Source organism: Abramis brama (genome assembly GCF_963993115.1).
Source record: "Abramis brama genome assembly, chromosome: 11".
Taxonomy (NCBI): Eukaryota; Metazoa; Chordata; class Actinopteri; order Cypriniformes; family Leuciscidae; genus Abramis; species Abramis brama.
In genome coordinates this window covers 16,922,978-16,944,500 of record NC_139973.1, presented here as the reverse complement: position 1 = coordinate 16,944,500, position 21,523 = coordinate 16,922,978, and the positions used below count along the sequence as shown (strand labels likewise).

Sequence of the window (21,523 nt, the reverse complement as noted above, 5' to 3'; positions counted from 1 at the left end):
TGTCCAATCCTAATGCAGAAGTAGTCTCTCATCACTGTCCCCACTCTTCAGGCCCCGAGCATCCGTTTATTTAATTGGACACTGTGAAAACGACATGTAGGATCACTGCACTAATGATAGTAGGATAAAGGATGATTATCTTAATTTATATTCCATAAGACACTGGTTAAATAAACTCTATTTAAAGAATTTGGATATGTTTTTACTGTGATTTTTAAGCAATTCAGAGATTACCCTTTTATATAAACCACATATATCGTACAGCAAGTTTAATGGGATGTTCCATCAAAACCCCATGAGCTTAAATGAATGACCACCATCCAGCTGTCAGCACTGTAGGCTCAAATTAAATAACACAGAACTGTGCAAAAGATCTTACAGTGCAGGTACAAATTGAGATTAGTTTTGAATATTAGTTGTAAAATAGGGTCATAGCGAGGCTCTGCTCCGCCATCATATGCCCTGATACACCGCACCGGTCCATTCGCCCACCCTCTTGCTAAGCATCTAATAGAGATTGCGTTCATCCTCTGTGACCTCTCACTTTGTGACCCGTGTTAATGCTTTGAAAAGCGAATCAGACTACAAAAAGCCTTGTGAATCTCAAACGTTGGATGCAAATCTGCTGTTGTCCAAAGCGCGACACGCAGACCGTCCGGACGCCAATGCTGAAATCAAGAATGGAGCATTGATTATTCATGCCTGCAGGAAGAGACTGTGTGCTGTCATGTGCAGTGCCCATTGGAGCTCATTAATTGGTGAGCAAGTGCAGGGGGATGAGAGCGAGTGAGGCTGAAAGAGAGATAGACGGTGAGAGAGGTTGGCAGAAGAGTGGAGCCAGGGGAAAAGGACCAGATTTACAACCACGGTGTGTCCTCTCTTCTTCCCGATTGCTCCGCAAAGTAAACGCATCACTCTTCTGGCTGCGTTCTCCATCATTTCACCTTGCGCCCACCTGATAGTTTGTCGTGGTGCCCTCTCTGCTTGGAAAACAATGACCACCTATAGCAACAACCATGAATACTGCTGTGGAGCTTACGTGGACTGTCGGACCGGGGGTGACGGAGGTGGCCAACTGCAACCATCCCAGAATGCAACAGAGGGTCGGACACGTGCACAGTACGCTGACCCGAACGCCGAGGCAATTGGTGCAACAACCGCAATTCCATCATCATTTCCACCACCATCTGCACCAGCAGAACCAACATCAGCAACAGCAACCTCACCTGTCTCAACCCACCCTGCTCAACTTCCAGCAGACTCACCTGGAGTCCCACAGGGTTCCACAGTACAGCTCCTGCACCCTTCCAGCCTCCACCAAGAGCAGAGGGAAGTTCACCAACCTGAGGGATAGTGTGAAAAAGAGCCCCACCAAAAGCACAGCTAAAGTCAGAGCTTCTTCCAGTGCCTTGTGGCTTGCCAATTCTTGGGGCACGTTTTCATTGGATAAGGTATGTGGGAGTCTTATTGAGAGATGAGAGGTGTTACTGTAGAGTAGTGCACTGGGGGAGGAGGTTGAGCTGTGAGGATGTGAATTTCAGATAATGCTACTTTGTTAATCTGAAATGTCTATTATATTGTGTTGATGATTATATGGTTGTTTCTCAAGATTTATTGTCAGTGGTTGCCAGGGCCTTGCAGACATGATTTTGGAGGTGGAAGTTGATATAATGTAAAGATCCAGGTTCATGTCATGTATCGAAATTAATTGACAGACATGGAAAAAAAAAGGAAAAAAGTACATATACTACCATTCAAAAATTCCGGGTCGGTCATATTTTTAAAGAAATTAATACTTTTATTCAGCAAGGATGCTTTAAATTGATCAAAAGAGACTATATTTCAACATTGATAATAATAGAATAGAAATGTTTCTTGAGCAGCAAATCAGCATTAGAATGATTTCTGAAGGATCACGTGACACTGAAGACTGGAGTAATGATGCTTATAATTCAGCTTTGCCATCACAGGAATAAATTACATTTTAAACTTTAATGCTATTTCACAATATTACTGTTTTTGTTGTATTTTTAATGACAATTTTTAAACATGGAGACTTTTTAAAAGAAAACATTAAAAACTGACCCTTACCAAACGTTTGAACGCGTGTATGTTTTTTATTTATTTTTGATGTAGTTTTTTTAATTGTTGGATCCTAACCAGCAAATAATTTTTTTTTTTTTAGGAATCTGTCAAAATATGAGATGGTTTGGTCATCATATTGACACATTTTGTAAGCAGTGAACATATTTGAAATCTTTTATACACATTTTACACTATATAAAGGTTTTTGAAAAGGAATTTTGGGATAAAAATATCAGTATAATATTAATATCTTTTATAAGTACATGATTTATTAACATTTTTTAAAATATTATATTTTTTTGTATTATGCGGGTATTAAATTGGGGTATGTTTTTGATTGTTATTCATTTGAGACATTGGTGGGAGCTTTAGGCTGAACTCTAAACCAGTCTCTCTGATCAATGCTAATGATTGATTCTAATTTTAACTCTGAAATCACAGGCCATGACTACTGTACAACCGCCATAATAGCATGCAGTGTAAATAGATTCTTATATAAGTTACTCTGGTCAATTTAGGCAGGACAACATGCGCTCATGTAAAAAGTTGTGACTGAATTGGTGATGTCTTGTGTGCTGTTGTCACTCAAATATAGTACCATAGTACATGCCTTAGTCTCAAGTCTCTGCCATAACCCCGAGTGTGAGGGTTAGTGAAACGGAAACCCCTTCTAATTAGTAGTTGCGGTGATGTGTTTGTTTTTGACTGGGTGAACTGGACTGTTGTAACTGAATATCCGTCTCCTCTGGCTGTGTTGTTGGTGCTTGGACAAGCGCCTGTGGATCAGATCGCTTTTGTTTGGGAACGCTGACACAGACGGGCTGTGTAGAGGGGCCAGTTTCAGCGGATGTCTCCTCACTGACAGCATGGCAACACACACTTTTGCTCCTGTAGAGCTGGAATCTGCTGAACTCCCATAGATATCTGCTTGCGTCAGATCCTCGCTGCACGGTCCACATCATGTAGGCTACATTGTGTTTCTATTTCATTTCTGAATTCATGATTATAGCCTTAATTCTGAAATGAGATCTGTCAATCAAAGTCACTTTGACCATGGAAATATCATGGAAATTTTGAGACAAAAGGGTTTTGAAAACTAACACAGGCTACAGTATGTAATGATAGCTACCTTGCTGGCTAGCTGTTTGTCAACACAAAATCTTCCCAACATAAACTTTTGACAATTAACTATCTGTAATACATGCAAGTAAAAGTTGTCTTCCATTTAAATTAATTTAACGTTTAGTTTTATCATAATGTAATGGCATTTATTATATCATTTATTAATTTTGATTTAGTTAAATAGTGGCCAACGAGGCAACTAATTAGTACAGCGCGGCAACGGTTTAACTAAAACGAGGGAACAAATGAATAACATGGCCATAAATTAAAAAGTCATGGGAACTAATTCTTAAATCATGGCTACAATATCTTTTAATGTGCTCGGCTCTGTACTTCTAGAATTAACTGTGGAAAGAATTTCACTGTTCTGTATGGTTGTAAAGCTGGATGGATTTGCATAATTCTTTTTTTTAAAGGCATAGTTCACTCAAAAATAAAAACTTTCTGTTAATTTACTCACCCTCAGGCCATCCAAGATGTAGGTGTCTTTTTTTCTCTAGTTGAACAGTAAAGAAGATTTTAAGCTGAAACCATGGTCCTTTGTGATTCATAAAATGCAAGTCAATGGCTACCATCACTTTGAGAGTCAAAAAAAAGTTTCAGGCAAAACAAAATTAGTACCAGTGGCTCCTGGCGATACATTGAGGTCTTATCAAGCGAAACGATCGGTTTAATAATAACTAAACATTATTTACAACATTATTACCTGTATAATCCACAGCCTCTGCAAACGGTTCTGAGTTTGTTCACTGCAGTCTGGAGCGCGAGCTAGCGATGTATGCGCGGGAACTCAAACGTTTTCCCGATTGAGATCGCACAAGCGAATGTAATCTTAATTTTTTATATTTGTTGCGGCATCCAGGATAAGCACAAGTAGCACTTTGATGAACAATACAACGCATGTGTCCTTCCTCTCTGTTGTAAACAAACACAGCTTCAGCTCACGTGTGAGCGAGTTTGCTCCCACACATACTGTACGTCATTATGAGACAGGAAGCTCGCGCTCCAGACCGTTTGCTGAGGCTGTGGATTACAGCTAATAATGTTGTAAATAATTTTCAGTTTCTTGCACAGACCGATCATTTCGCTTCATAAGACCTCAATGGAGCCATGGGTATTAATTTTGTTTTCCCTTTGTATGTTTTTTTTTTACTCTAAAAGTAATGGTAGCCATTGACTTGCATTATATGAGGCACCAAGAACCAAGGTTTCAGTTAAAAATCTTCTGTACATTTCTACTGAATAAAAAAGACACCTACATATTGGATGGCCAGAGGGTGAATAAATAGATTTTTGGGTGAACTATCCCTTGAAAGGATATTAATTTCCAAATAGAAATTGGTCACAGTGCACTTCAGTTTTGCTTAGCAGTTGTTGTAAATTAATGTAGACTGTTTAAATTAATGTAGACTGTTTAAATTAATGTAGACTGTTTAGTTCAGGTGTGATGCAGTCTGAAGTTTCTCTCGCTGGCACACATTTTCAACCTGCAGAAATAAAAATGACGGTGGCTATTTTCATATTTAAAAGGAAGAGCTATTCCTTCTCAGCCCTGCACAACAGGATGCTGATTGCTGGACTGGAGATTTATGTTTAGCCCTGTTGAATCTTGAATCACAGTTACCTTAATGGTTACGTCTAAAGAAAGGTTTGTCCTTCAAGCGAGTCACAAAATAGCATCACAAATCCTTTACATTGATGGGGATTCTATCACAATTTACACTTTTAAAGCTCTTTTGCTAATACTACTGAATACAATAAATATCATTGTATTGAGTGTTTCATTCCAAAACTGTTTGCTGTTATTGATTTATTTTTTTAGTCTGTGGAAAACAAAAGGAGAATATGATGGTTCTTCAAGTGGTTTTTAAACAACATTTCATAGTGTCCAGGTCTTTTTTTTTTTCACGTTTCTTTTTTTAGAATGAAACTAATCACTATCCACTATACTTCAAAATTGCCCTTTTGTGTTTCACTGAAAAAAATAACAGTAGAATTGAAGTAACATTAGAGTAAATATTGTAAGAGTATTTTAAAGCTTATTTATTAGATCTTTTCATTATTAAATTTCTTGTATCTCTTTTTTTCACCCTTTACGATCTAACTTTTATGCTGTGAATAATGTAAATTGAATGTTTGCAGAGACTTTTGCTAATAAAACAATCAAATTTTGCAGGCTAAAACAGTCATATGATTATTTTTTTTATTGTATTGTTTCCATTACTCTCCCTCTCTGTTTAGAATTCTGTTCAATATCTGTTTTAATTATTTTTTTTTTTTTTTTTTTTTTTTTAAGAGAATTCGTGAAAATCAGTACTGCTGTGTGTCATCTGGTCTGACCTTTGACCTCCACTGTCATTGTTTAGCAGGCAGATGTCATTCCTCCCTCCGCTCCCATAATCCCTGTGATCCCTATCCCACCCGTCCCAGCCGAGACCACTGCCATTCCAGCACCCACGTCACAGGTCTTTTTTTTCCTCATGTTTTCACTCCACCCACTCAACGATGGTCCTCTTGACTTAGAGAGATTACAGAGAGAATGCTATGTTATATTGCTGATGCGCACTTGTACCTCAAAAGCAATTGTGCAAGTGAAGCGTGTGATACATGTTTGCTGAAGGATTAGGTCTGCGCTGGTTTGTTATGCCACTGTATTGCATATTCTGCAATATGTTATGCTGTGTATGGATACAGGCTGTGCTGTCAATCTCTTGCAAATGCCAGAGTAATACTGTATCAGCATGCCAAGAGTAAGTGATGCTTTTTTTATTGGGTCTTTTTCTTATCTTTTTAATAGTTAACTGTTCATTTCACTATTTCATTCTCAGTAGGTTAGGGACAAGAAGAAATGTGCACAGTTATGGGTCTTGATTCGTATCAGCCCAAGTATTAATGAATGTTTCTTTTGCAGGCAAGCCCAGCACCGGTGGTGGTGAACACAGAAAGCCTTGACACCTCACCCTATGTAAGTCCATATGTATGTGATGTATCTCTTCATGTACTGCACTTTGCGAAGAGTTAGATTATTGCAGAATGTTTGTAGAATATTAACTGACTTTAAAGAAAGTAATTTTAAGGTCCTTTTAACTATCACTACAAAAACAATAAATATTACATTGAATATATATCTTTTTTCTGAGAAAGTAGTCTCAGCAAAGCTGCATTTATTTCATGAAAAATACAGTAATATTACGAAACAGTATTACAATTTAAAAAAGCAGTTTTCTATTAAAAAGTTCCTATGATGGCAGAGCTGATTTTTTATCAGCTATTACTTCAGTCTTTAGTGTAACATGATCCTTCAGAAATCATTCTAATATGCTGATTTTGTGCTCAATTAATAGAAATAAAAACAGCATACATTTACTTAAAATAAAATTTCTTTACTGTCACTTTAAATCAATTTAATTTGTCCCTGATAAATAAAATTATTCATTTCTTATTCATTAAAAAAAATCTTACTGACCCCAAACTTATAATATTGTGAGGATGTTTTTTTTTTATCTCCAAATTGATGTTCAAGAACCCACAAAAATAAGATGGTGTCCTGCATAATGACAATAAGGATGCGGATTTAAGCAAATAAGCAAATTAGAGCTGTGCATTATTCTTAGTGTTTTTTCACTTTCAGTTGAATACCAAACTATAGTCTACAAATCGGTTAGAAAATGTTGACTGATTTAATGACTTAAAAACAGAAGGAATGAAATCATCTTTAATCAAAAATATGGTCTCTCCATTTATTCACAGTAAATTAAAGTTTTTGTTTATTCATAAATGTGAAGTCGTTAATATTAAGAAATTTAAAATGTGTAATCTTTTTTACAACATTTAGGAGATAATTTCCTTCACTTATATTTTGAAGTTCCCCTACAGTATATGTGATTTTAGGTGTTATGGAGTATCCTTGTTCTAGCTTGCATGTGGATTTAACTGGATTTAGCTTTCCTGTAGCTCAAACAGTAGAGCGTTGGCGCTTGCAACGCCAAGGTCATGGGTTCGGTTCCCAGGAAAGCAAGAACTGATAAGAATGTAAATGTGTACCTTGAAATGAATTGTAAGTCGCTTTGGATAAAAGCGTCTGCCAAATGCATAAATGTAAATGTAAAATGTAACTGTGGTTGACATTTATCAGGGACCCATGACACTTCTTCAACCCCATTCTTCTCTTAGTCTCAGCAGCATCTCATAATCCTATACATCCAGAGCCAGAAAGCCTGCTGAGCTGACTTCTGTCATACTTCATTAAGGACTCACTCTGAACACTAGAGTTATCTGAATGAGATAGAGCTAAAGTCTATAAAGAAATGACCATGAGGAACTCTTGACTGACCTCATTAAATACTCCACATTATTAGTGCTGGAGCTTCATTCTGTTGCCATGTGGCTTAACATTGCATGTTTCTAAGCCTGTCGGTTGTCTGTAAATGTTTTTGTGTGTGGATTTCATTAGTTGTAAATGTTAAAGAAAGTAGATCTGCACTTGAATGTAACACTCACTGTAACAAAAACATTGCAATTTAGTGAATGACACCCAAAGACAGATTCACCCAATATTAAAGGTTTGGTAGGCAGTTTTGGAGAGGCTAGCAATAGCAAGCTAGCTTTGAAAGCATGAGATCCCACCCTCCCTTCAAAGCCACGCCTAAACTCTAAAACACATGAACGTACACAGCAGTGCGTCACAAGAAGAGAGACGGCGTTTAAATTACCTCATGTTTCAAAGCACATAACATTACAATAATAATGAACGAATAAGACATACAGAGCTCTGACTTGTACCACCTGACTGCTGCAGATTCATTTCGGCGTTGATAGTGTTGACGTAGAAATGCATAAATATGAGTCTGAGGACGTGAACAGCTCCGGGTAGAACTTCACTGGTTGCCGTCTTGTAATTACTGTTACGACATGCCATGAACGCAGCATAAGCCCGTTGTTTTGGTTCAGGAGGAACTATATAAGGCGGCTGCTGTTTGTCTGCATAGCCTTACGGAATACGCTGATGACGTGTGATGTCCGCGCGAGCAGGGTGCGCGGAAGTATGGAAATGCATATGTTGACAGGCAGGGATGACATCGTCAGCCTGAATGCAATGATTGAACGAACAGTTTTTGGTCCTGAGACTTCCACAGAAGTCACCACTTCTATTATTGATTGCTATCAGGATGTGAAGAGAATTTCAACAAGTATAACAAAGTGTTTATAAAAAAAATTGCCTAGCCTACCTTTAGATATATAGAGTCGGCACTCACCAACAGTAAACAACAAAAAAACTTTGACTGTAAAAATAAACACAATACATACTGTAATTGAGGTGAAAACTAGGTCAAATGAGAAATTTGAAGGGTTGTCGTTACAATTCTTGTACATTTGTTCTGTATGTTTCGATGTTATCTGGAAAATAACAGAAAACTCTGAAAAGTGCAGGATTTTTCTGCATTGTATTACCCAGAGATAACGCATTTTTGACACTGAGTCTGTCAGCAGTCCAGCTGGTGGATTTATAGTTATCTGGCTTGTGGTATACAAAATCCAAATGGTCTTTTAATAAATAAATGCTTTTAGATTAGGGGTTTCTTTAAAGCAATACAATATAAAGGCCAATGTTGATGTTGAACAACTCCTTGTGCATGTACTGTACGTCTATTCCTGTTTTGATGGTTTGTTAGATTACGTAGATATACTGTAGTAATAGTCAGAAATTGATCGTGTAAATGCCTGTATTGGCTCTTATCAATGTGGCTGGTTGTTTGTGGCCATATATGCAGCATGTTATCAGCATCATAGTTTAGCAGTGCTGAAAATCTCTAAATGGTTCTCAAAGAAAAACAACTAAAGGCTATTGTCAATGGAATTACTGTCAACTGTGACAATCTGTTAAATACGATATGTTGTAATGCAAAACTGAAAAGGCCTTTTTGGATATTGTATATCCTTTTACAACTGATACAAAAAAGAAAAGCATTTAAATAATAGCATGAATGTTATTGTAGTATAATGCTGAGAGCTGGTGGCATGATTTGAGTGTAATGCTGTATTGGGCAGTGTCAGTATTGACGTACATCTCTCACTCTCCTTTAAACCCCACCCCCAACACCACTGATTTCACAAACAGATGTTTTCAGCAGCAGTTACAGAAAGAGAGAGCAACATTTTTAGTATTTAAGGTCTTAAAATGACATTTAGAAGCTTAAAGCAGAGCCCCCAGAACCACACAAGCGTGTTAATGCTGATTTTTGGCCTGTTTTCATTGATCTCAAGCATTTAGTCCAACAGTTTTCTCTACTTAGGACAGCTATCCAGCCTCATTTAAATGAAACCTCATGTTCAACTCTTCCTGAGTGATGTTTGCTCCATGTACACACTCTCTCTGGTATCTTTGTCCATAATCATGTGAAATTCACTGGGGTTTACTGGGTGTTACTGTACGTGGTCATGACTCTGTAGAAGTTGAAAGATTTTGAAAGAAGTCGTCAGTAGGTGTTTAAGTTACGGTTACTTTTAAAACAGTGTGTTTTAAAGTTTATTCCTGGTGAACTTTCATTGTAAGTGTCTTACTGTGACATTTATTGAGGGACAAGTCTAAATTATTTACTGTGGTAATCAACATTATGCCCCAAATGCTTGTTGATACATCTTAACTCGTGCTGAACCCAGAACATTGAAAACGAGTGGACTGGAGTGCGTTGAGCCGACAGCTAGTGTCTGTGTGCTTCATAGATTTGGTTTCTGTGGCCTCTCTGGCTGAAATACCCAGTAATTGGCAAGAGATGTAATGCTGCCTGAGTATAGTAGCGCCAAGAACTGTAGAACCAGTTGAGGTGAAATGGAAGGAGTGGAAAGAGAAAACACTGAGACTTTTCCAAACAGTTTGTTCTTACATAATTAGAGCACTTTCCTAGCAACAACTTTTTTATTATATAAGACTATTTTTGCCCATAATCAGACCCAGATGCAATCTGCAGACAATTTGAGTGGATTTACTATATATGGAACGGAGACTAATACTTATTGGTTGTTGAAAACATAACCAGCGAGGCAAATTATTAAATGAATATTCCTGCTGATGAACAACAAAACATCAGCAATAACACTCTCAGAAAACAAGGTCACTGGTCGGTACCCATTCATTTAGGTACTAAAATAAACATTAAGGTACTAAAACTAAACTTTAAGGTAGGCTACTAATATGCACTCTTGAGGGGTAAATAAGGTACAAGGGTGTAACTGGAAAGGACTGCTTTTTTTACCTTTTCTTTCTGAGAGTAAAAGAGATCAGAATGAACAGTCCTCTGATCTCTTATTGCTGTTGTTTTCTATGGTATAATGTTGGTATTATATGTATGTCTATAATAATCTACAGTATTATATCAGTACATTTGTGCATTTCAATAATAGACTACTAGTGGTGTGAATTGTATGGGGAAAAAGCAAGTTTGGTTCCGATTTCTCTTCTTCTTTTTTTCTGGTTCCTTAACACTTCATTAGAAAAAATGCAATTTTATTGCCAAATGGTGAGAGAATCAACAAACAAAAATACATTTAAAACAATTCCTCCAAAACGTGTGTAAAATACTTTTCACAGTCTTTGTGAAAAGGCTGCAATCAGTTGTATAATAACTTGAACTGGAAGACATAATTGTTCATGACACATCTATTTTTGAAAGAAAAACAAAATCTAGTAATCACAAAAACTCCTCCTGAATTATAGAAACATTTTTTTTGGGTGACACTAATAGAGGAGGGCATATGCTCATGTTGATATATTTTGACATTGTATATTGACAAAAGTCTTTCGGTTAACTTTCAGGTGAATGGAACAGAAGCTGATTATGAATATGAAGAAATTACACTTGAACGGGTAAGAAAAAAAATGGCAGAAATCGCTTACAGTAGGATTTACAATACAATATTTAAAGGTATATGTTATTTTTATGGAGGCTCTGAATAAACTGCATAATGATTGTACAGTGAAAAGAGACGTTTTCATGCTCAGGGTTTTATTGCCACTCAAATGTTAACAGAAAAAAGCTTGAATTACATTGTTAGGACAATACAGAATTTATTGCATTTAATTTCTACTTGGGCTTTTTTAACATTTGAAAGTTGTACAGTATATGTTAACAATGAACATTTATAATACTACATTTATAAATAAACATAAATAAGTTCGGAAAAAACTATTCATTAATTCATGAACCCTAATGCATTAACTATAACTAATGTAAATATATAGATCATCATTATACTGTACTGAATTGAATGAATGTATATCTGAATCAAATTAACAGATCAACTGGCCGTAACATTTGCATGCACATATATTTCTCCTTTGATTTCGCTTTGTATTTAATAATGTCATTATGCTTGAAGGTCTATTTTTTTCTTTGGTTGACATTTTCTCCTTTTTGTTCTGACATGTTTTTTTCCCCCCTCTCTACAGGGGAACTCGGGCCTGGGTTTCAGTATTGCAGGCGGTACCGATAACCCCCACATTGGCGAGGACCCAAGCATCTTTATCACCAAGATCATCCCAGGAGGAGCTGCCGCACAGGATGGCAGACTCAGGTCAGAGAATATGTTATTACCAAAGGACAAGTTCATAAGAATGTCTCCTTAGGCCTGTTACACATCGCACATTATTTCTGAGCTGGTATGAACAGGTTACAGGTTAACAGCATAAGTAGCACAGTTATGTGTAGCTGAAGTAGCAGTAGTGGTAGTTACTTTTGACTGCTAAACCTGCCACACGTAGAGTGCTGAATTCAGCAGAAAACATTGAAAATGCAGTAAAATGTATCATGAAAATCTTTTGCAATCTGCTAAGCACACAGGATGCTAGCATACCAGACCTCGGGCAGCGCCTAGTGGTTCTGTCAGAGCATCGTACAAGCTCAAATTCAAACACCTTTACACTGTCACACTCACTTTTTTCACTTACAGAAATAAAGTTCTGCACTTAAACTTCTGCTCTAGGGTGAAAATTTTAAATAGTTACAATTTAACATAACTGTTTAAATGTAATGCGTTCGGCAGTCATTACTCCAGTCTTCAACATCACTTGATCCTACAGAAATCATTCTAATATGCTGATTTGATGCTCATGGAACATTTCTTATTATTATCAACATTGAAAACAGTTGTGCTGCTTAATATTTTTTGCGGAAAACTTTTGTGGAAAATGGGCGAGATCCACAGAATAAAGGGAGAAAATGTCTTCTTGTGCCTTTGGATGTCAGAATTGAAATGCAAAAAATATTTAATTTTTAAAGAATTCTGTCGTGGAAGATGCCCCTTGAAGCTAAACGGCGACGTTTAGGGTCGCAAGCCAAAAAATGGACCGACTGGATTGAAACATGCAAAGATTATTCTACTGTTAAAGCATGAATTTGTTGTAAGCAATAGATTTGCATAAAATTCATATATGCAGTACTTAGGGGCCATAATGCATTAGTTCTACAGTTACAGAATGAAATAATATCTAAACCTATAACATTTTTCATTTGTCTATCTCACAATTCTGCAAAATCTACTGAACAGTAAATCTGACTTAATCCAGATTAAGTTGTTTCATAGGGCATTGTCACTTGGCATGTTGCGATTGCTCTCTTCATTTGAATAAGTGTGACCGCTACCATCCGAACCCATCTTTTGGCGCTGACAAGATGGATCTCGGTCCACTTCCAAATGAACTCTGGTGTGGTTCGAATGAAATATGAACACAACACATACAAAAGATGCACATATGTACGCACATACATGTACAACGAGCGCATTTATCCCAACACACAGCATTGTTTTGGATGTTCGGAAAATTCAGTCTCAAAATAGACGTCATAAAAGCCGACCAATCAGGTTGTGAATGTATCCCTATGCCTTTAGGTTCAGTATCTATAGGTTCGGTGTTAACAATGCCAATGTGAATGCTAAACAGACCAGGACAAAAACTTTTTTTTTTTTGGTCCGGACCGAACTACGAAGTGTGAACAGTGAACAAACCCATAGTCTTCCCTAACTCTGGGCTTTGGGTTTAATTAAAATGAATAACCACATGGACCTAAATTGTGACCAGTCACATGGGTCAATTTTTTTAAATTGAGATTTATACATATCTGAAAGCTGAATAAATAAGCTTTCCATTGATGCTATGGTTTGTTAGGATAGGACAATATTTGGTAGAGATACAACTATTGAAAATCTGTAATCTGAGGGTGCAAAAAAATCGAAACATTGAGAAAATCGCCTTTAAAGTTGTCCATTTATGTTCGTGATTGTGCTGCATCCACTCACAAAAATAAATGTTTTATATCTTTACGGTAGGACATTTACAAAATATCTTCATGGAATATGATCTTACTTAATATCCTAATGATTTTTGGCATAAAAGAAAAATCTATAATTTTGACCCATACAATGTATTGTTGGCTATTGCCACAAATATACCCGTGCAACTTATGACTGGTTTTGTGATCCAGGGTCACATTATGATTCCCCTCCTCGTGTAAATTTAAATGGTAACTCTACAATACGGTTTCACTTGTTAACATTAGTTAACATTAAGATTAAAAATTATTGTTCATTGTTAATTCATGCGTTTACTATTGTTAACAAATGAGACCTTTTTGCAAAGTGTTACCATTTAAAACTGATCCTCCTCTTGCTTACTTTATTTACTGGAAAAGTTTGTAATAGTTGTCTTTTGGTCTACTCCCTAAAATAATCTTCTACGTAATAAGTAAATAACCCGGAAATCACATTTATTTTCTGTATTGAACTGCATCCCTGTTGGTGTGAAACCAGAACGCACTTGCGCTGATGCTTCTCTTACATGCAGCTTTTGTCTGTGGTGTAAAACAATGATAGATAATTTTGTTTATACACAAATTTAGTGTTTTGATTGCTTGTAAGTACTTCAAATGGCACTTAATCACTGTGATTTATAGCAGTTTCTTTTGACTGTTTAGTCAGTGTTCTCTCTCTTTTTCTCTGTACAGAGTTAATGACTCTATACTGCGGGTAAATGATGTAGACGTGAGAGACGTAACTCACAGCAATGCTGTGGAGGCTCTGAAGGAGGCAGGCTGCATTGTCAGACTGTACGTAAGAAGAAGAAAAGCAGTCTCAGAAAAAGTTATGGATGTAAAGCTGGTAAAAGGTCCTAAAGGTAAAGCCATTTCTCATCTAAAGATTACAAAATAAAAGCCTGCTATGTCTTTTTGTGTGATCACTATAATTCACGTTAGGAAATGGTTCAGCAAATGGTTTACTCTGACCTCTGTTGACAGGTCTAGGGTTCAGTATAGCTGGAGGAGTTGGGAACCAACATATTCCTGGGGACAACAGTATTTATATCACCAAAATCATTGAGGGAGGAGCTGCCCACAAAGATGGAAGGCTGCAGATTGGGGATAAACTTCTGGCTGTAAGTAAAAACTTTTCTATTTACTGAATTTATCATCTTCACCTTATTTAATGAGATGTACAACCTATTAAAGGGCACCTATTATGCAAAATTCACTTTTACATGGTGTTTGAACATAAATGTGTGTTGGCAGTGTGTGAGCAAAACCACCATAGAATGATAAAAATCCACCCAGTGTTTTTTTTTACAATCTCAATAAATCATAAGCACTGTCTCAGAACGAGCTGTTCTAAGATTGCTCTCACTGTGACGTAGAATTGCGCAAGCCCCACCGACGTGGTTTGATTGACACTGTGGTTAACCCGCCCTCGGTGATCTGTACACCATCGCCATTGTTTCAACGACAGCCGGTAATGTCTCCTAAGAAATGTAGGTGTTCTGTTGTGGGATGTAAGAATGGACATAGTAGTCTTCATTGACATCAGAGCCACTGAAAACACAGCGGATGGATTTTATTTATGAAGAAAAGGCGCCACTTAAACTTCCTAAATACGTTTGCGAGAATCATTTTCTGACTGACTGTTTAGTGAACGAGGGCCAAAGTTAATCCTCAAGTGTGGATCGTTGCCTACTGTTCGCGATCCAACGTCACCTCCAGAAGAAGTAAGTGTATTTTATGATTTTTGAGCAAATAGTCATTTCAATCGATGTCAGCCAGTTCAACAACAAATGCGTCTAAAGCTATTTATTGTCGTCGTCATAGGATGTTTCAACAAACAACGTCAGACAGTTTTATGTCACGTATCATTTTTTGCAGCAATTACAAATTTAAATAAATGAATACCTGCTCTATCTCCATAGAAAGTATATAAACGTCTATCTCCCTGCAGCATTTGTTTTCTGGTTCTGTATAGCCATCTTCTCACATTTGCCACATAAGCACCTGTAGCCTACGACAAGTAAGTTAATGTCAACATGACGCAACAGCACCCCTCGCATAAATATAACTTAGCAAACGTTAGTACTTAGCAAACGTTATCACAGTATTTGTGTGTGTGTGTGTGTGTGTGTGTGTGTGTGTGTGTGTGTGTGTTGCACATCCATAATTGCAAAGGGGACGCGATTAAAACTTTGTAAGTACATAAATGTATCAAATAACCATTCCGAGACGTCTTGGTCCATTCTCATTCGTGTTTATTCTGCCGGACTCTCTTCATCATCTGGGTCCAGCAGAGCGGGGATATGCAGCTCATTTACATTTAAGGTGGTACACACCAAAACAGCTCTTTTTAAAACAGACCCCAAAAATGACATTTTCAAATGGTTATAATAAATTAACTGTGGGGTATTTTGTGCTGAAACTTCACAAATACATTCTGGGGACACCCAAGACCAATATTACATCTTGTAAAAAGGGGCATAATAGGTGCCCTTTAATTTAGAGCACCTGCAATTGACTTTTAGTCCTAAATATTCTGTTACAATTTTTTTTTGGCAAATACGCTGTAGAGGAACAATTGCATCTAACACACTAATCATTGTTAATGAATAACAACTTAAATGTAGTCATCATCAGGTAAAATGACCTTCGATTGGTCCTCTTCTGTCAGTTAAATATTATCGTACCCTGGCTTATTAAATTATAAGGCATTCTTGTTTTATGTCTTGCTTTTCAAAAGTTTGGAATCAATAAGATTTTTTCAAATAATTCAACTTTTATTCTGCAAAGATGCATTAAATTGATCAAAAGTGACAATAGAGAATTTGTTACAATATATTCTATTTCAAATAAATGCGCTTTTGAACTTTATATTCATCATTCTGAAAAAATATATCATGGTTTCCACAAAAATATTAAGCTGCACAATGGTTTTCAACATTGATATAATAAGTAATATTTCTTAAACACCTAATCAGCATAGAATGATTTCTGAAGGATCATGTGACACTGAAGACTGGAGTAATGATGCTGAAAAATCAGCTTTACCATCACAGGATTAAATTGCATTTATTAAACAGAAAACCGCTATTATTTTTGCAGTTTTTACTGTATATTTGATCACATAAATGCAGCCTTGATGAGCATACAAGACCAATTTCAAAGACATTAAAACATCTTACTGACCCCACACTTGTATAGTGCGTGTGTGTTGCATCTGATACATTCATCTGTTACAGGTGAATGCTGCTTGCCTTGAAGACGTCACTCATGAAGATGCCGTGACTGCCTTGAAAAACACCCCTGATGTCGTCTATTTAAAAGTGGCGAAACCTACTAGTGTCTTTATGAATGATAGTTACGTTCCTCCCGATGTCACCAGCTGTAAGTAAGCTTATCCTGAAACATACTGTATTCTTCTAGCTTTTTTTTTTAGACAAAGTCTATTACCTACATAGGAAGACAAGTAAATGCCATGGGGATGTTATCTGTATGGTCAGAGAGTTAACAAACTTGCCAGGCACTTTGCCTCAGTTCTGTGGTCTTTTGTTGGTGTCCCATGCTCACAAATGGCTTAAATCCCACCTCAAATCCGCTATAGACAGCACTTTCTACTGATGGGGGCAGCAACTCATGAGGACGGCCAGTAAAATTGACTGTGCAAAGTGCTGAGTGATGACAGTCGATAATGTAGCACCTTGGTGATGTTCCAGTGGCAGGCCAGATCCCCCAGCATTAGATCCTGAGAAAGGAAGCTGTCATTAGGGCTTAAAGGCATGAAGGACAAAAGCACATTTAATCATGAAGTGCATCACGTGGCCAGCTCCCCTATCCGGCAAATCCAGCATCAGTATATGTAGAAATCAGTGTGTGTGTGTGTGCAGAGGGAGTTTTGAAGCCATGTAAGGATATCTGCACATGTAGACATGCGAGTCATGCGAGTGCGCACAATGTGATTTCTTTTTTTTCTTTCTCGGAAGGCGTAAACAGAACAATTTCATTAGTGGTCTCATTTCATTATATCTGTCATCCAGTCAGGCAATGCGTAGGGCTTTGACACGTGAAGGACTGTTTGATGAGAATTAAATAAATGGGTTGTCGATGTCTGCAGTTAGTAATTGCCCAGTGAGTACCCTTGACTTTATTACACTTTACATCTGACACAGTGAAATAAGGACACATCTTTTATAGTAGGGACATCAATTATGGAGACTTAAAAGGATTTTGTTTGCACAAAATGAAATTTCTGCCACCCTCATGTCCATTCATTTACATTTATGCATTTGGAAGATGCTTATTTCCGATATAATTGCACTAAGATATACATGTATCAGTTTATGGATTCATTGGAAATCAAAATTAAGACCTTGCTACCAGCATTCTGTAGTCAGTCTAATGTTTAAGCTACTAAAATGTCCATGTTGTTATTTTGATAATTTTATTTTAATGTGTATATTTAATATTTGTGACCCTGGACCACAAAACCAGTCACATGGGTAAAAAAAAAATTAAATTGAGATTTATACATCATCTGAAAGCTGAATAAATGCACTTTCCATTGATGTATGTTTGTTAGGACAGGACAATATTTGGCCGATATACAACTATTTGAAGATCTGGAATCTGAGGGTCCAAAAAAATCAAAATATTGAGAAAATCGCATTTAAAGTTGTCCATTTATGTTCGTGATTGTGCTGCTTTCACTCACAAAAATAAATGTTTTATACATTTACGGTAGGAAATTTACAAAAATATCTTCATGGAACATGATCTTTACTTAATATCCTAATGATTTTTGGCATAAAAGAAAAATCTATAATTTTGACCCATACAATGTATTGTTGGCTATTGCCACAAATATACCCGTGCAACTTATGACTGGTTTTGTGATCCAGGGTCACATTTAAGTACTGAGTAATATTAATTAATTATGTGTACTTGTACAGGTTTAGGGTTAGGATTATGTTTGCTGTAGGGTTAGTTCCATGTAATTATGCATGATTTATAGTTATTACTATAGTAACTACATGTAATGTGTAACAGGTTATAAAAAAAAATGTCTGATGCCAAACAATAGCTTTGTTTGAGGACCAGCCTGACATTTTGTTAAATATTCAATGCTCTCTTCACCAAATCTCTGAAAAAATGTACGCGTTGGTGCATTTTCTCAAGGTTTAATATCATTTATGCCAAACGGTATCGTGTCGTAACCAAATGGCCTACCAGAATATGTAAAATGGAGAATGAGATTTAACAACTTTGTCTGTTCCGCACACAAAGCTATTGTACAGTATGTTTTCAAAAGTTTGAATACAGCTCACAAGTCACATGGACTGCTTTTATGGGTTCTTTTGGTCCTTTTTGGAGTTTAATGTGATGTGGATCTTTCTATTCATCAGAGAATCCTGAAAAAGAGTTTTCAACATTGACAATAATACTAAATGTTTCTTGAACACCAAATCAGCATATTAGAATAATTTCTGAAGGATCATGTGACACTGAAGACCATTCCCATTTCCATCACAGGAATGAATTACATTTTAAAATAAATATATACATTTTATTTATCAATAGTACTGTTTGTACTGTATTTTTTGATCAAATATATGCAGCCCTGGTAAGCATAAAATATATATTATTTTTTTTCTGACCCTAAACTTAATAAACTTATAACAGTGTTTGTAAGAGAGGTAATGTACTAGGAAGAAGAAGAAGAGAGTGATCAAATAAGATTTTAACATCCTTGCTAGGAGTACTTTTACACACCAACTATTTTCAGCCATTTTAGTCTTTGGAAAGTCTGTAAATGTAATTTTTCACATTAATACATATGACCTCTTAGAACATTGTCAAATGAGTTTTCATCATTGCATCAATAACATTATATCTTTGTGTTTTGGATTTTCAGCCTATTCCCAGCACATGGAGAACCATATCAGCACCCAAAGCTATCTAAGTCAGCCATTAACCCCCGCCACCCCATCTCGGTACTCTCCTATCTCAAAAGGCATGCTGGGAGATGATGAGATCACAAGGTGAGCCTTTGCCCTCCCAATTTCTTTGTCTTCCTAATCATGACTTTTGCCGTACTGTAACATTTGATGGCTTCGGGTTCAGAGGCCATCTGTGCAGTTCCTATTGTGCATTATGATTCCTTGCCCTTGCGAAGTGAAATGATCGTTTATTTCAAGTCAAAGTTAATACAGATCATGACTCGCTCTTAAACTATTTCTATACAGTCTTATCCTTTGATTTCACTCGCTCTCATTTTTTCTCACTCTCATCACATCTTAAGCTGCTTTTTTGCTTTCTGATGCTTCTTTTCTCTGTATCACCCTCCTGAAATTTGGAAGATAATGCTATATAAGTTTCATTACATGTAGCTTGGTGTAAAGACAGCTCCATTATTCTGGTGTAGGTACTGTATGAGAATAGCTTTTCTCTACACATAAGATAAGCCGCCAAAGGTTAATGGCATTCTTAGTACATATTTTATCTCTGCATAATGGTTCATGGCTTTATATACTACAAAACAGACTACATAAAACTCTACACTCACACACAACTATTCACATTAGTCTTAGATGAGTTATTAGTTGGCATGTCCTCATTCTGCTGAAAGGAAATCATCTTGATTTAGGGATTATTCCCTTTATCTCCAGTTACTGAGGTACAATACTTTTTGTTATGAATACCCATATGATAAATATTGAGCACAGAAATGTCTTAATTTTTACTCAATTTCCAGTAGCAGTGCACACCTATAACCGTCAGTGTAGTTTAGTAGAATTCAAAATTCAATTGATCCAATATGTGTGTGTGTTGCTATAAACTACCAGTCATAAGTTTGGTTTCTGTAAGACTTTTTAAATGTTTTTGTAAGAAGTCTCCTATTTTGATTAGAAATACAGAATAATAAATATATATTGTGAAATATTTTTACAATGTAAAACTTGTAACTCTTTTCAGCTATAATATATTTTAAAGTTTTATTTATGATTGCCAAGCTGAATTTTCAGCAGCCATTACTCCAGTCTTCACATCCCCCTGTAGACAATAATTTGATCCCTTAAAACTCATCTTTGATCACCATAATTAGATATTTAACTTTTTTTTCTTGTGAAAAAAAAAGCTTGAATGTAACTCTACACCCTTGCTTCATTTAATATACGTGGAACCTTGAATATACAAATTAGTCTCCGCCTCCTCTCAATCACACACGCTCAGAATAGCTGATCCACTTGCTCAACTTTACTGTAGTTAACGCTACATGATGGCAAGTGGAAATACTGGTTTAATTCAGCCATATGCTGCATGTTTGAATGCAACTGAATTCAGAAGAAGTGGAAGAGTGAGTTATACAGGCTCGCATACAAGCCGATGTATCAGAAGGGTAATGCGTTTTATGTATCGCTCTCTACGACGTCGGACACATAACGGTAATTAATATGTTTAGCCTTTTGCTTGACTACGTTATCAATATGCTAATAATGTGTTGTTAATGTTACAAAAAACATGTTCCTGTTCACCATCTCAGAGCCAGACAGCTGCCTTCTAAAAATCAGCATCCTTAGAAACACTTTGAACAATTTAGAACGTCAGTGGAGAAAGGCAAATAGTTCATCATAACATCGTAATATACATAATTCACCCGCTATATTGCTAAATATACCCGATTTTTCATATCAACAGAAAAACATACTGGGATAACCTGGCTTTTCTTGACGTAAAGAACACCAGCGATTTCAAACCGTGTTTATGAGACTATCTTTGGTTCACTGCAGTTTTAATGAGAAAATACTCAGCAATGGTGTTGACTTGCTTTTCACCACAGGGGGTCTTTCAGTGTCACATGATCCATCAGAATTCATTCTAATATGCAGATTTTGATCACAGGAAATATTTAGTCCCATAAATTCAAAGTGAATAATCTCATCATATCCCTGTCTGAATTGTAAACTAAACTCGCTTGTCTCACTTTTGCAAAGGAAAGTTTAGGTTTTTTAAATCAT

At 36.5% G+C, this 21,523-nt stretch overlaps 1 protein-coding gene across 17 annotated transcripts in view; it reads left to right on the top strand.

Annotated features, from left to right (window-relative positions):
• The window catches only part of dlg1a (discs large MAGUK scaffold protein 1a), a 128,620-nt gene that overhangs the window by 73,451 nt on the left and 33,646 nt on the right, over positions 1 to 21,523 (top strand). For 7 of the 17 annotated variants that reach the window (XM_084129827.1, XM_084129832.1, XM_084129829.1 and 4 more), the window contains 8 exons: positions 5,574 to 5,672; positions 6,119 to 6,172; positions 11,021 to 11,071; positions 11,654 to 11,778; positions 14,205 to 14,374; positions 14,496 to 14,632; positions 16,751 to 16,895; positions 19,420 to 19,546. In XM_084129827.1, the coding sequence (XP_083985953.1) occupies positions 5,574 to 5,672; positions 6,119 to 6,172; positions 11,021 to 11,071; positions 11,654 to 11,778; positions 14,205 to 14,374; positions 14,496 to 14,632; positions 16,751 to 16,895; positions 19,420 to 19,546 (908 nt within the window). Of the gene's footprint in view, positions 1 to 1,001; positions 1,452 to 5,573; positions 5,673 to 5,728; positions 5,958 to 6,118; positions 6,173 to 11,020; positions 11,072 to 11,653; positions 11,779 to 14,204; positions 14,375 to 14,495; positions 14,633 to 16,750; positions 16,896 to 19,419; positions 19,547 to 21,523 lie in introns of those variants that run through there. The other 10 variants (XM_084129831.1, XM_084129835.1, XM_084129828.1 and 7 more) reach the window with 5 other exon arrangements.